At 40.0% G+C, this 13,363-nt stretch overlaps 1 protein-coding gene across 7 annotated transcripts in view; it reads left to right on the top strand.

The window, feature by feature from the left end:
• The window catches only part of PBRM1 (polybromo 1), a 65,035-nt gene extending 51,672 nt beyond the window's left edge, over positions 1–13,363 (top strand). For 3 of the 7 annotated variants that reach the window (XM_034066409.1, XM_034066410.1, XM_034066408.1), the window contains 6 exons: positions 408–609; positions 4,722–4,880; positions 8,634–8,789; positions 11,138–11,208; positions 12,439–12,655; positions 12,970–13,363. In XM_034066409.1, coding sequence (XP_033922300.1) covers positions 408–609; positions 4,722–4,880; positions 8,634–8,789; positions 11,138–11,208; positions 12,439–12,655; positions 12,970–13,142 — 978 coding nt within the window. In that variant the 3' untranslated portion in view covers positions 13,143–13,363. The remainder of the gene's footprint in view (positions 1–407; positions 610–4,721; positions 4,881–8,633; positions 8,790–11,137; positions 11,209–12,438; positions 12,656–12,969) is intronic. The other 4 variants (XM_034066412.1, XM_034066411.1, XM_034066414.1 and 1 more) reach the window with 2 other exon arrangements.

Below are 13,363 nucleotides of genomic sequence, written 5' to 3'. Positions count from 1 at the left end.
TTTTGTTCTCTTCTGGCATTCCCAATAATCGCTTATTTGCTACTCAGCCTTTCTTAGTCCTCTCATTCAGTTTGGAATGATCTTAGCTAATAGTAAGCACTCTGTGTTGTCTTACTGGGGATTTTTAAAATCCACAGTCATAAATGTGTGGAAGGGTTGAAAAGCATCAGAACATTCTCATTTTTCATGGTTTTTTATTTTTCCCTGTGTACTTTTCATGTGTATGTATGCTTTTGTCATGCATCAGTAGTTGCAGTCTCAGTTTAGGGGCTGTAAAGTAGGATGTTCCTTGTGCAAATATGTTCAACTAGGAATATTTAAAAATACTGTTTCTTACAGCTTTGAGTTTTGTATGTCGAGAAGCTTCTCTTTTGTACACTTGTGGTCATAACTGCTTTTTCTCACAGTCCACTCCCAAGTCTGTTAAGGGCAGCACCAAGAAGGAGGGATCAAAAAGGAAGATCAACATGAGTGGGTACATCTTATTTAGCAGTGAGATGAGAGCTGTGATTAAAGCTCAGCACCCAGATTACTCCTTTGGAGAGCTCAGCAGGCTTGTAGGAACTGAATGGAGAAACTTGGAAGCAACAAAGAAAGCAGAATATGAAGGTAAATAAAAACTAAGATGCTAAACTCTTTTCTGCTTTTATTTCTTTCTCTATGCATTCATTGCTGTTATTCAGATGACAGGTTTAATAAAAGAAGATACTTATTTTTGTGTTCTGAACGTACCATAAAGAGAAGTTCATATTGAGAGATGACTGAAGAGGAGCAAAGAGCATGTTTAAGTTATGTAGTACACAACTGGTAATTTAAGTGTCTTTGCCACAAATAACCAAATGAACAGAAACCAAGAAAATGGGGACAAATTAAAAGTAAAGGAGTGAGAAGTCCCTGGGACGGAAGTCAGTTGGAAAATGGTTTGTGAAGGTTTCCTTAAAGGAGGACTGGGGGGGAATTTTGGACAAGAAGCTCTTCAGAGTTGTAGCATCAGGTAAGCAAGGCTTACAGTTGAGTGGGAAAGAGTTCTTTGATTAACAATACTTAGAGTACTAAAAAGTTTTGATAGAATAAAGTCAAGGATACAGAATCTGTTATGATGCTGTAAATATGACCTCTATGGTTCAGCTTCAGATTTAGTCAAGTGTTGTAACTGATTTTATTGAGATTTCATATCCTGAAGTAAGCCTAGGAATATTTCATAGGCATGAGACACTTTAGACCCTGTTTTTCCCCCTGTTTTTCCCCCTGCTTTTCCCCCTGCTTTTCCCCCTGCTTTTCCCCCTGCTTTTCCCCCTGCTTTTCCCCCTGCTTTTCCCCCTGCTTCCCCCCTGCTTTCCCCCTGCTTTCCCCCTCTGCTTTCCTCCCTGCTTCCCCCCTGCTTCCCCCCTGCTTTCCCCCCTGCTTTCCCCCCTGCTTTCCCCCCTGCTTTCGCCCCTGCTTTCCCCCCTGCTTCCCCCTGCTTTCCCCCTGCTTTCCCCCTGCTTTCCCCCGTTTCCCCCCTGCTTCGCCCCTTCTTTGCCCCCTCTTTACCCTCTTCTGTCCCTCCTTTTTCATCCTTTCTTCCTGATATTGATCATTGTGTTTCAGCTTTTATTTGATTAAAATAAAATACAGGTGAACCTTAACAGCAGGCCCTTACCCAAGACATATACATTGGCTTAACATCCATAGTTATTACCCTAGTTAATAATGTCTTCCAATAATGTCTCCTTAATAATGATTTCCAATACAAAAGCCATTTTTTAAGCAACTGTTGCAGTTTTATTGGCAGGAAATGCTACTTTGGATAGGAAAGTTTCACCACTCTGGAAAGTTATTGCCCAATTAAGTTATAACTTTGCTTTTTAAAAATGAGATTCAGGAGGGTTTTTTGCATACTCATAACTTAAAGGCAGCTTTGATTTTCAAATAGAAGTGTGCATGCTATCACTTTCCACTCTCAGCTACCTCAGTCCTTGCTGAATTTGCACTAGTACTTCTTTGCACTTCTGGAGAGTAATATAGCACCACTCAACTATGTGCAAGTTTTCTTTGCAATTGCTGTGAAGGGAAATGGTAATGCTCTTTTTTGTGAAAGTACTGTGGCCTTTTTTCTTGTTGTAGTTCTCTTTCACACCCCTCTAGGTGCATGTGGTATCTTTTTGTTGGTAGATCTTTCTTTACAACCTAATTCTTAAGTGCTAGGATGGCTAGCATGTCATTGCTTCCTGCCTTAGAGCAGCTTGCCATCTTGCATTCCTGCTGGAAGCCACTGTTTGTCCACTGTGTTAATGACTGCTTCCATTTTAATCCTCTTTCTCAATTAAAATTTTCCAAAACTTGGGAAATTTTCCAAAGCATTTTCTTTAGCTTGGTGTCTGCCTAGAACTAGACCTACTTTTGCTTTTTGAGGGGTTGGGATGGGGTTACAACGCGTGCAAACTGTGTTTGCTTGCCAGGTGTGAAAGGAGAGAAAGTCCTGTCCTTCCACTGTGATGAGTCAAAATTCACATGCTCTCTAGCGTGAACGTGCACCAGGAAGCAGGGAACAGGCATAGTTTGACATCTCAGTGGAAAAGAGCTTTTCCATGTTCTGGTAAAAACTAGTTTGTATTTTAGATCCATTTTGATCCAGTGAAAATTTCATTTGGTGTATGTGCAGGGCAGTAGTTGTTTTTTAGCAATAGTTGAGCAGAGAATAGGCTGTGTTGGAAATGCCTGCATGGCTAAGTGCACTGTGGGAACTCCTCAAAATGAAAGAATGCATGGGATTGAGGTAGAGGCCTGTTTTAAGGAAAAGCTCTGTTCAAAGCAGAAGGTCTCTTTCCTGGCTCTTGAGATGTGTTAGATATGTTGTTTGAATGATCTTAAGTCCTGACCTAAACGATTTGGGTTTAGTATTGAGTGTTAGGATGAATGCTCAAGGCTGAACTTTTAGACACCTCCTACAGTTCCCTTTGGCAGTGACATTTCTTCTGCCAGTTCCAGCAGATCACAGCACGGATAAAGTCTAGGTAAAACTCAGGTACTGTGCTATGTCAGGTCCTTCTTCAGATCTCAGCACTCTGAAGTCTGATAAAGCTGAACACTAATTTCTCATTCATCAGAGTGTCTCCAGAACTTTTGCTTTTGTCTGACCATATTTTTAGCTGGCAAGAAGTAGGTGAGAGTCAGAACAGCAGCTTCATCTATTCCCCAAATGCTTGCTCTCCTCTGAAGAGGATTATCTAATTTTTCTGCTTCAGTATCTACCCTTAAAATGCCTTGTGTTTTGTGCTCAATCATGTATAAGTTGCATGTAGTCAGTTTAGGGGTTTCTGTGCGTCGTCATCTCTTCCTAAAATGAGAGTGAAAAGAAGGAAGGAGTTGCCTTTGGAAATGAAACTGGTCTTTCAGTGTTTGGAAGTTGTGCTGGAAGCTGCACAAACAGATTCTACAGGAAACAAATGTGTGATAGACATTTTAAGTCATACACTAGGGATAACAAGTAACAATGGCAGGATGCATAACTTAATCTCCTTGATGAACTACTTCTTAGCCTTTGTTTGACAGAGGACCTTGATTGCTGGGTTAGTGGCAGTTTTCATCTTTCACCAACTGCAAGAAAACTTCTAGCCCTTCATTCACTAAGATTTGCCTATGTATGCTGCATTCATTATTCTTTGTTGTTCCTCATTGCGTCAGTCAGATACAACGTTCAGAGTGAACAAATCAGCAACTTGCATGCCCCCAAAGCACCTTGAGTGGGCATTGAGTAGATCTCCTTTTTTTGTTTGCTTGGGTTTTTGTTGGGTTTTTTTTTCTTTCTTCTTCCCATCACCCTTTTCCCTTCCCTTAATATCAAATTGTCCTCTAGTCAGATTCCCCTGCAGTAGATCTTTTGTTCTTGCAGTCACAGTGGGAAACTTGGTTGAGATAATGACCAGATTCATCGTACAAAGGACACACATGGCCTCCAGTGAGCAGCACAATGTGAGTTAGACATCTTCAGAAAAACAAAAGAAATAATAGCTCAAAGGGGACCAGATGGGGAAACGGACAGAAAAAGGCAGAGAAAAGTATTTTTGGTTTATCAAACTGCTGCTTGTTATGTTCCAAACACTAAGGACCTCTCTACACTAGAGAAGCTTCCCAAATGCTTCCCAACTTTGCCACCACTTTTCAGCTGCATCAGTAGTAAAATGTATGGGGAGCACAAGAATAAAGGGGCCACCAGCTGGCACTGCTGTCTGCTATTTGCATCTTACTTTAGGGCACATCTGGTAGACATGGTACATAAAATCCCTTCAGCAGCTGGTAGCGGATCTATATGAGAGCTGCTGGCCTTGGCTGCAACTGGTTTAGCTGAGCCAGTGGTGTCAAAAGAGGAAACGTTTTGCCTTGTTTTCCAAGTGCGGCCCGAGCCTAGTGCTGGACTGCTGCTTCATGTTGGTAACACTGGTGTTATTATCAAATTTGTTCTTTGACTTTAAAAATTTTTATTTTATTATTTATATGAATTATGATTTTTTTTAGAAAGATACAACTTTGTGGAATATTTTTTATGAAAGGTTCTCTAAAAGTCTGAGCTGCAGCCACATGAAATCAAATCATATGCTGTATAAAACAAAAAGATTCATCTGTTCTACTTTATATTTGACTAAGCTATGCCAGTGTTTGACTAGTCCTTTTTAATGAACAGATAATATTTGAAATTCTGGGTTACAAAACAGAACTGAAAATCTAAAATGCTTTTACAGAGCGGGCAGCTAAAGTTGCTGAGCAGCAGGAGAGAGAGCGAGCAGCACAGCAGCAGAATTCCTCCCCCCGGGCAGGCACTCCTGTCGGGGCTCTTATGGGGGTGGTGCCGCCACCAACACCAATGGGAATGCTCAATCAGCAGTTGACACCCGTTGCAGGTAAAACGTAGGAGCTATGACCATTTTTTCCTCATCCACTATATCAACCCCCTTCATAACTCTGAACACTCTCTTGGGTCACTTGTTCTTACAGAAGAAAAAGCTCAACCTCTTCAGTCTTTCTTCATAATGAATATACATAACGGCAGCGGTAGCCTGGTAGTCCCATGTTACTTGTTCCAGTAGTGAGCAGCCTATTGAAAATGAAGGGAAAAAGGGCCCTCCTTGTGTAGTAGTCCTGTTCTGTTTGTGGGTAGTCATGTTTATTCACTCTGCTTTGCAGAGTTCATGTTTAGCCCTTGTAACGTGGCAGAAGGGGAGTGAGCTGAATACTTTTCTAGTGCATGCAGCATCAGTGGAAGTGGTAAAGTAGGAGGCAAACTATTATGTTTTGGTTTTACTGTCAGGAAGGTCAGAGGCAAGCAGAATCCAAGCCTGATTTTAAAGCCAAGCAAAGGCTTTACAGCATTGCTGATCAATAGTAGTAAGCAGAGCAGACCAGGACCTAGAACCATTGCAGAAACAAATACAAAATGCCAACATTGCTGGTTTTATCAGCTGATTTTTCAGGTGTGAACTGAGCTTGGAGAACTCTTCCTCGAGGTTCCTGCTGCTGGTTGTTGTGCTCATTACTCGTTGTTATCTGACTTAAGTTCATAGGGGGTATACTTGGAGTAACTATTTCCAGGATCAGATATGAAGATAGTGTAGTCCACTGGAGATTCCTGTATGGGATTCAGCCATACATTGGTGAGAAAATGAATTGGCTGTGACCAGATAGGAAAACCTAGTAGGTTTTCTTTCCCCCATTTTTAATTAAAATAATTAATTACTTCAGTCAGGGTCAAAATAGTGCCCAAGCAGGTAAAAATGAGCGTTTGGAGGGGGTTTTGTTTTGAGTTTGGGTTTTTATTTTTAACTTTCCCTTAAGGCATTCCAATTATTCCATATATTCTTTTGTCATTTTTCTTTCCCATCTAACAGGCTGTGGCTGTACTTAGAGCTGACAGCCTGAAGTGTTTGTCATCACGGTCTCTAAATCCCTTTTCAGTAAATAGGCTGCATGGATGTTTAAACTGAAGGCACTTTCCTTATTTGGTTCATGGTCTCCAGATGACAAAGCATTTGTCTACGCTGAGTTTCATTTTTCTTTTGTGTTTTTTTTCACTTTGTTCTTGACAGTTTTCCTCTGAACTGTTTGCAGTTGGTGTGGGGGATTGTGTGTTTGCACGGGTCTGTGCATATATTAGGAAAAAGGGGGAAAAAAGGTTCTCTAGTGCTGATCTCTTTTGTGAGTAACCTACTTCAGTCTAGAATATGTGGAAATGTCATCCTCTTGAGGTGGTGTTTTCTTGTTTTGGTTCTTGTTTTTTTGGCATTGAGTCACTTTTCCTATTTTTGGAGGTAGGTGTTGATGGGCCATAATACTATAAAAGCTTCCTTAAAGCTTTTCAAAAGATGTGTGTTCTGCAGACTACAGATGTTAACTTACTTCCTGTGGCAGGCTCCTCAAAAGCAAAGCTGTAATTAAGATCATCATCCTATGCAGGTGGTTAGACATTCAAATCTCTTCAACATTGTGAAATACTTCCTTAAAGCAGATGATCAAGTGGATCTTTATAAACTCTTTTTGTGTCTCATTTGAAAAACAGTTTATTTCATCTTTTGGTTTCCACAAGACTTACTTGAAAGTATCTTATTCTGTTGAGACCTCTTTTACATCCTCCTCCATCATCCTTACATCCTTCTTGAATTGAGAGAACTTCTCCATCACAGACGTTCATGGAACTTCTTTATGGCCCACAAATCCAAGAGATCTGGATGCCTTCCGAGATGCTTTTTTCTTGATGTGCAGTGCTCTAGTTTCTTTTAAATTTATGCATTAAAAAGTTTAATTTTACACTGTTATAGTAGAAAAAGGGAGAACATAAATCAGAGCTGTGGGAGCTGGACATAGTTTTCTCATGTTTACTATTGTAAAATCAATGTGGTAATTTATACATGGGTTATGAAAGTGGCTCCTCATACAACCTTGTGATGAGCTACAAGAACAGATTTCTCATGGAGATTTGATGACAGTTTTATTAATGCAGCCATGTTGAGTATTTTATTTGGAAATGTAGAAATAATCTTTCATGATTGATAAATACGGGTTTGTTTCATTGGGCTTTGTTTTGTTTGTTTTAAAGCTTCAGAAGTATATGTAAATGCATTGAGGATGTGATTGCAGTTCGAGCTGCGCTGAAAGTACCAGGCAGTAGCTACATCCCTTTTTGTTGGTTTTCTTCTTTTACTTTTTCCATTAGAAATATGAATTTCATGGTGTTAATAAAGAGGCACAAATGAGTTTCTAGATGTTTGAAATAGGTACCTAAGACCTTTGTAATAAGTGTCAGTCTGGGTGTCCTGTGGAGAACGAAGGTTTGAGGGAGATCAGTTCTTTCTTTTCTTCTTGTTTGCTCCATGTGAAGCTTTGGAATTTCAGGTTTCTCACCTTTGTAACTCTTCCTGGGGAAGGGACAAATTGAGCTTGTATTTTGGAGCTGCTTGATATATTTCAGTCCTAAGCTTGTGACAGCTTTGTTTTCAGTCAGAGCTCATGTGAGGTTTTGGCCAGTCTTATTCCACAAATCACTGTTCTGAAAGCTTCTTATATGCATTACTCGGAATGTGGCAAAGACTCAGGCAGTTCCTTGGCACAGACTGTCGAAGCCCCAGCAGTTTTGCATTTCTAAACTTACCTCATCTCTCTAGACCTGCTTCTGTCCTCTGTGTCTTTTCATTGTCTTCCCAACCCCTTTGCTTGATTACCTGACAACACATCCATTTAAATCAAAAAGCTTAGAAAACAGGCATAGTACAAGCAAGTTATGGACAAGCAAGTTATGTTCCAGGACCTAATGAAAATAGTTCAGTTAGATTGTGTAGGTTCATCTCATGGAGAGCAGCAAACCTGAGCTGAAACCAGAATAATGCAGAAAACCGAGTTTCTAGCACCAGCACAACACTGCCTTCCTCATAGCGCTTTCATAGACAGACACCTTGAAGATATTGACAGTGAAATTCTGTGAGGGTCTGCAGGTGCTCCTTACAAGTCCTTGTAGTTAGGTTGAGTGCTGTGAGTATAAGTTACTGCAGCCCAGCACATCCAGTGCTGTCTGGTTTCAAATCTGAGTTACTTTCTCAGTTCATGCTGAAGATGGTTTAATTAAAATCACTTGTCACTGCCATTAGTGTTAAGTATGCGAATGCTGTAGGGCTTTTGTGTGTTCATTTTGCATATGCACTGCAGAAAAATGTGTGGGATTTTGTTCTTATTCTAGTTGGGTCTGGTCTCTGAGGTAGCCCACATAGCAGGGCTGTGCGTGAAGCTTGTGTGGTTAGCGTTGTGTTTGTAATCTGTATGCAGACGGCAGAGCTTCAAGCTGCATTAAAATTGCTTGCGTTAGTAACATTTAATTGTGGCTGAACATATTCCTTGTGTTAACATACCTGAATATTCAGCATTTGTTGCCCCATGGGAAACATACAAATTCACTAAATACTAATTCATCCGAGTATAGTGTTTCATATTTACAACTTTTTTGTTAATTTTTAATTTTCGTTCATTGTTGCAAGATACTAATTGTAGTATCGTCTTGCTGTACTAAAGGTGCTTTTCCTTTTTCTTTTGTTGTGGGTAGCGCATGTCTTACTGTGTAGATCATATTGCATGTTATTGATGCATGTTTGAAATTTGTTGTGTCCTTCAAGGCATGATAAGTGGCTATCCACCGGTGCTGCCGCCTTTGCAGGGCCCAGTTGATGGCATTGTTAGCATGGGCAGCATGCAGCCACTTCACCCAGGGGTGCCCCCACCCCACCAACTTCCGCCAGGTATGCCAGGCATCCCAGGCATCCCACCACCCGGTAAGAATGTCATCCTCATTCACTCCTTATTTCATTGTCATGTACTTGCTGTTTAACCAGTTGTTACAGATATTGTCTGCAGCTTATTTTGGTCACAGCTTTTGTTTCTGAACATTGCAGGTTTGTTTAGCTGCAGCGCACACCACGCACTGCTGAATGTGTGAGGTATATGCAAAATGGTGTCAGAACGGCACATCCAGTAAACCAGCAGGGAAAGGTTACTGGAGAAACATAATGCTGCTCTAGCCAGAAAACCTGACAATAGTGCTTGAGTTTATCAGAGAACTGAAAACCTGAAACCAGCCTATTCATACCCTTGAACATTGAACAGCATCTTTCCTCTCCTCCTGTTTTTATTTAAAGTGGGCTTATAAATGAAATTTATTGCTCTCATTCCTTACTGAACTCTTTTCCAATATGTTGATGTTTCTTAGTAGTTAGCCTACACTTAATTGAACCTGGTCATGTAAGACCCCTTGGCTTCTGGGGCACTGACGTGTTATTATGAACCAGTGTTCAGATTAAACCTTGTTGATAGAACAGTAACTGAAAACTTTTGGGAGTAGGGTAAATTCAGTACACTGAATTAATTTTTGAGAGCGGATCTATTACACGTTTGCTATTTTATTGCCACACGTTTGATGAAAAGTGAGGCTGAATGAAAAATAAACGTTTTCTCCAGTGTTAATGCCATTAACATGTATCCATTATGGGGCAAAAAATGTTCATTTGCCATCTGGTCCTGTTTTCTTTCAGTTTTTCCCTCTGATAACTCATGTACCTATTTAAAAGTTGTGCATCCCATATGTTCCAATTCTAGCTGAATTTGTTCAGCAGTTAAACGAGCTGTGGGCAAAAGTGGTCTCGTTTGCCTACTCCAACCCCACTTACAACTGTGTTTGTCAGAAGCTCTGTTAAGACTTATTTTATGTAAATTGCTTTAGGTTGGGTTGGGTTTGTTGGGTTTTTTTTGTTGGTGTGCTTGGTTTTCAAATTGCCCATCAGTACGAGGTGCGCAGCTTTGCTGGTGTGTAAGATTCACCATAGTTCCAGTAGAAAAAGAGCTGTGAGCCTGTCTCCAACTCACCAAGGCAGTGATGCTTAGCACACATCAGCCAATACAGACATTTGGGAGATGAATCTGGGACAATGCATTTCTTTATAGAGTTCTTCTCACTGGAGAAGTGGGCTGTATGTGTGGTGTTTAAAGCTGAGAAGATATGGGTTAAGGGGAATGGAAGACCACACATGAAGTGGTGCTAAATTGGGCAGGGTGGATCAAGGGTGAAGCCATACTCTGATGCTAGAAAGGTGACCAAACCTCTTCACTTTGTACCAAAGAACGTCCGTGCCATATTCCACAACTCAAATTATCTATGCTTTTCACAACTTGTGACTTGCTGTTTATACAGATGCATTTAAAATGGGGCCTGTGGTCAAATGGAAAATGCATTCGAAATACACTTTAGTGTGCAAAATGCAGTGGCACTTAGTTTGACCACTGATAGAGAAACCTGCATGCAAATTAAAGCCTCAGGAAGAGCACAGTTAGTTTGAAGCTTTTCCAGTGAATGAATATGAGAAGTGGCATAAACAGAAAGAAAAGCAGTAGCACTCATAACTTTCCTTTTTTTCAGACCAAAGCATATCCTGTATGTATAATATCAGGAACTGCACGACTCTCATTTAGATTTGTACATTATAAGACTGACATGGGTGTTTACTGTGCAATAGGGGAAAGCCTCAATATGTTTGAGAAAAACTAACAAGTTTTATGGTGTCAAGTTTATTTCAAATGTTCATCAGTCTCATATATAAGACTATTTAAGCTTAACCTGCAAATTGTGTTTTATATTACTGAGATCTAACAGAATTTATGCAGTGGCTTAGATTTTGTCCTGCTGTGAATGTGTTTTTTTATAAAACCACAGGGAAATGTTACATGTTGCTAAAGCAAATAAGCATTTCCTTTCTCAAAGGATTCCAGGAAGATCCTGTCAAGCCAGAAGCCTGTATTATAAATGAAAAGATTTAGTCAGGCAATCACTAAGTAATGTGAAAGGAACCTGAAAACCAAAAATTATTCACTTTGGATTTTGTAAATGAATTCAACAGGCCATATATTTGGTAGTTGTCATATTAGCTTTGTTTTCTTTCCTTTTTCATTCAGAAATTCCTAGTGGTTTAGGTTATTTTCATTGGGGGAGAGGGGATGTTTGAATGTCATATACCTGCTTAAGATAACTGTGAGCAATGATATCAAAGTATAAATTCTTACTGTAGAAAACCAAAGAGGTATTTGTCACTGCTCTAAAATAAGACTAATTATTTTATATTTTGGAATATAGGTGTTATAGGCCAAAATGTGTCCCCCATGGTAGGCACTCCAGCACCTGGAGCAAGTCCTTTTGGACAGCCGGTGAGTCATTTTTGCACTATTTATGTGGCTGTAAGGTTCTGAATTTAGCATTTGAACAAAATCTCAGTCAGGACACATAGGGATGCATGTAGCCTTTCCCAGGGAGGACATAAACAAAATGTACACTGATGTATTTAGAACCAGTTAATATCTTAACACTCAGAGTGTAAGTCTGTATTTGTTGATTGAATTATCAGACTAATTGGGTTCTGTCCAGTGGGATAACTTCTACAGTATAAGCAAGATAATGGTTTGGTTTTGTTTTCCTTCTACTCAACTAAGAAAAGTCATTTAAACACACTGTTAAACTGCTCATGATTTAGGTTTTTGCATGCTTTGGTGATGCAGAGAGGGTGCTGTCCACCTTTTCAGCTGTTGATGAGTGGGTCAAAACTGTTTTGTTTACTCCCATATTTCACAAACTGACAAAGCAAATGTTATTTGGCAGTTCAGAATTTGTGAGTTTGGGTAGCAATGATGATCAAATGTTCCTTCTTAGTGAATAATACAGATGAAGTGTTCAGCATGTTTCCAATTTTATTTACTAAATTTTTGCATCATTAAGAGAAACAGCATTTTAGTTAGAGGGTGTAAAGAAAACCAGAACTTGAGTGAGAAAGTAGTAAAGTGTATATGTCATAATACTGAGTTACTGCAGACCACAGGATATCTGTGCTAAGAGGTCTCAGTATTGCTACTTAATGACAGTGGTGGGAACTCCTTTGTGTGACTCATTTGGTTTTTGTCTGCCTGCAGTTTTTTCCTGGCAGCAGTTAGCATCTATCCTGTAGAAGTGTCCCAGTTGGCCAAAGGGTCAATTGGAACTCGATGAAACAGAATACATTTAGAAATAAACCCTGCACTTCACAGGCCACACAGTTTCTGATGAAATTAGAGGAAGCATGAAATGCAAAGGAGGCAAAGGGAACGATTAAAGTTAATAGGAGAGGGGAGTAAATGATGATAATAATCAGAGTGTGCTTACATAGGTTAGAAATATGAACAATGTGGTCTGTTAAATATCAATATGGTTTGTGTGCACTTCCTTCCTCTCTGCGCATATCAGTGACCCCAGCAAATAGCCCTGGCTGAAGTGGGTGTCTTCCAGGAAAATTTTCTTGCACCTTTGTTCATAACCTGTTTTAAAGCTCTATTGCATGAGGATGACCCAATGCACAGATGTGAAATGCAGTTTCCCAGATGTGATCTCTCCATTGTTTGTCATTGCAGATGGGAATCCTTGGCCCACCAGGACAGCAGGCCCCCCCTCCGTATCCTGGCCAGAGCCCAGCAAGTCAGCCCGTTATGCAGCAGCCCACAACTCCCATGTTTGTCTCCCCTCCACCAAAGACACAAAGACTTCTTCACTCTGAAGCTTATCTGAAATACATTGAGGGGCTTAGTGCTGAATCAAATAGTATCAGCAAGTGGGACCAGACCCTTGCAGGTAAAGCTTTTGATACAGGGTGGGATGTTCCCAGACAGAACACACTTCACAACCATTAATATTTTTTGCTTCTATTGAAAATGCTATAAATAAATCTGCTGCTTACTTAAAACCCACACGTTGTTAAAACCAAATCAACAGACTGGGAGTATATCAGCAGGCTAATTCTATCGACGTTGTATAAATCTAAGAATCAGTTGTATGGGTTTAAATACTAGAGGTAAAAGTTACACTGTAGAATTATACTCACTTTTTGATAGAAAAAATGTGGTGAATATCAAAGCCAGTAATTGGACCATTTCTTGACCTTCCAGCACGAAGACGAGATGTCCACTTATCGAAAGAACAAGAGAGCCGGCTCCCTTCACACTGGTTGAAAAGTAAAGGGGCTCATACCACAATGGCTGATGCATTGTGGCGTCTGCGAGACTTGATGCTCCGAGACACCCTCAATATCCGTCAGGCATACAACATAGAAAATGTTTAGTTGCGTAATTGCTTCTTTCTTTGATACCGGCATATAAGGAGTTTTGTGGAACAATAGCTGTTTTAGTTACTGGGTGGGAAGAGGTAACCAACAATAATTTGTATTGCATTTTACTGTACATTGCAAGACCATTTTTATATAAAGACACTTTTAATAAGCATATTTCACTTTTTGTTATATTAAGTTGACTTTATCAAATACACAGATTTTTTGCATATGTT

This window comes from Melopsittacus undulatus, chromosome 9 (assembly GCF_012275295.1).
Source record: "Melopsittacus undulatus isolate bMelUnd1 chromosome 9, bMelUnd1.mat.Z, whole genome shotgun sequence".
Lineage (NCBI taxonomy): Eukaryota > Metazoa > Chordata > Aves > Psittaciformes > Psittaculidae > Melopsittacus > Melopsittacus undulatus.
This window is presented reverse-complemented; position numbering and strand designations above follow the sequence as displayed.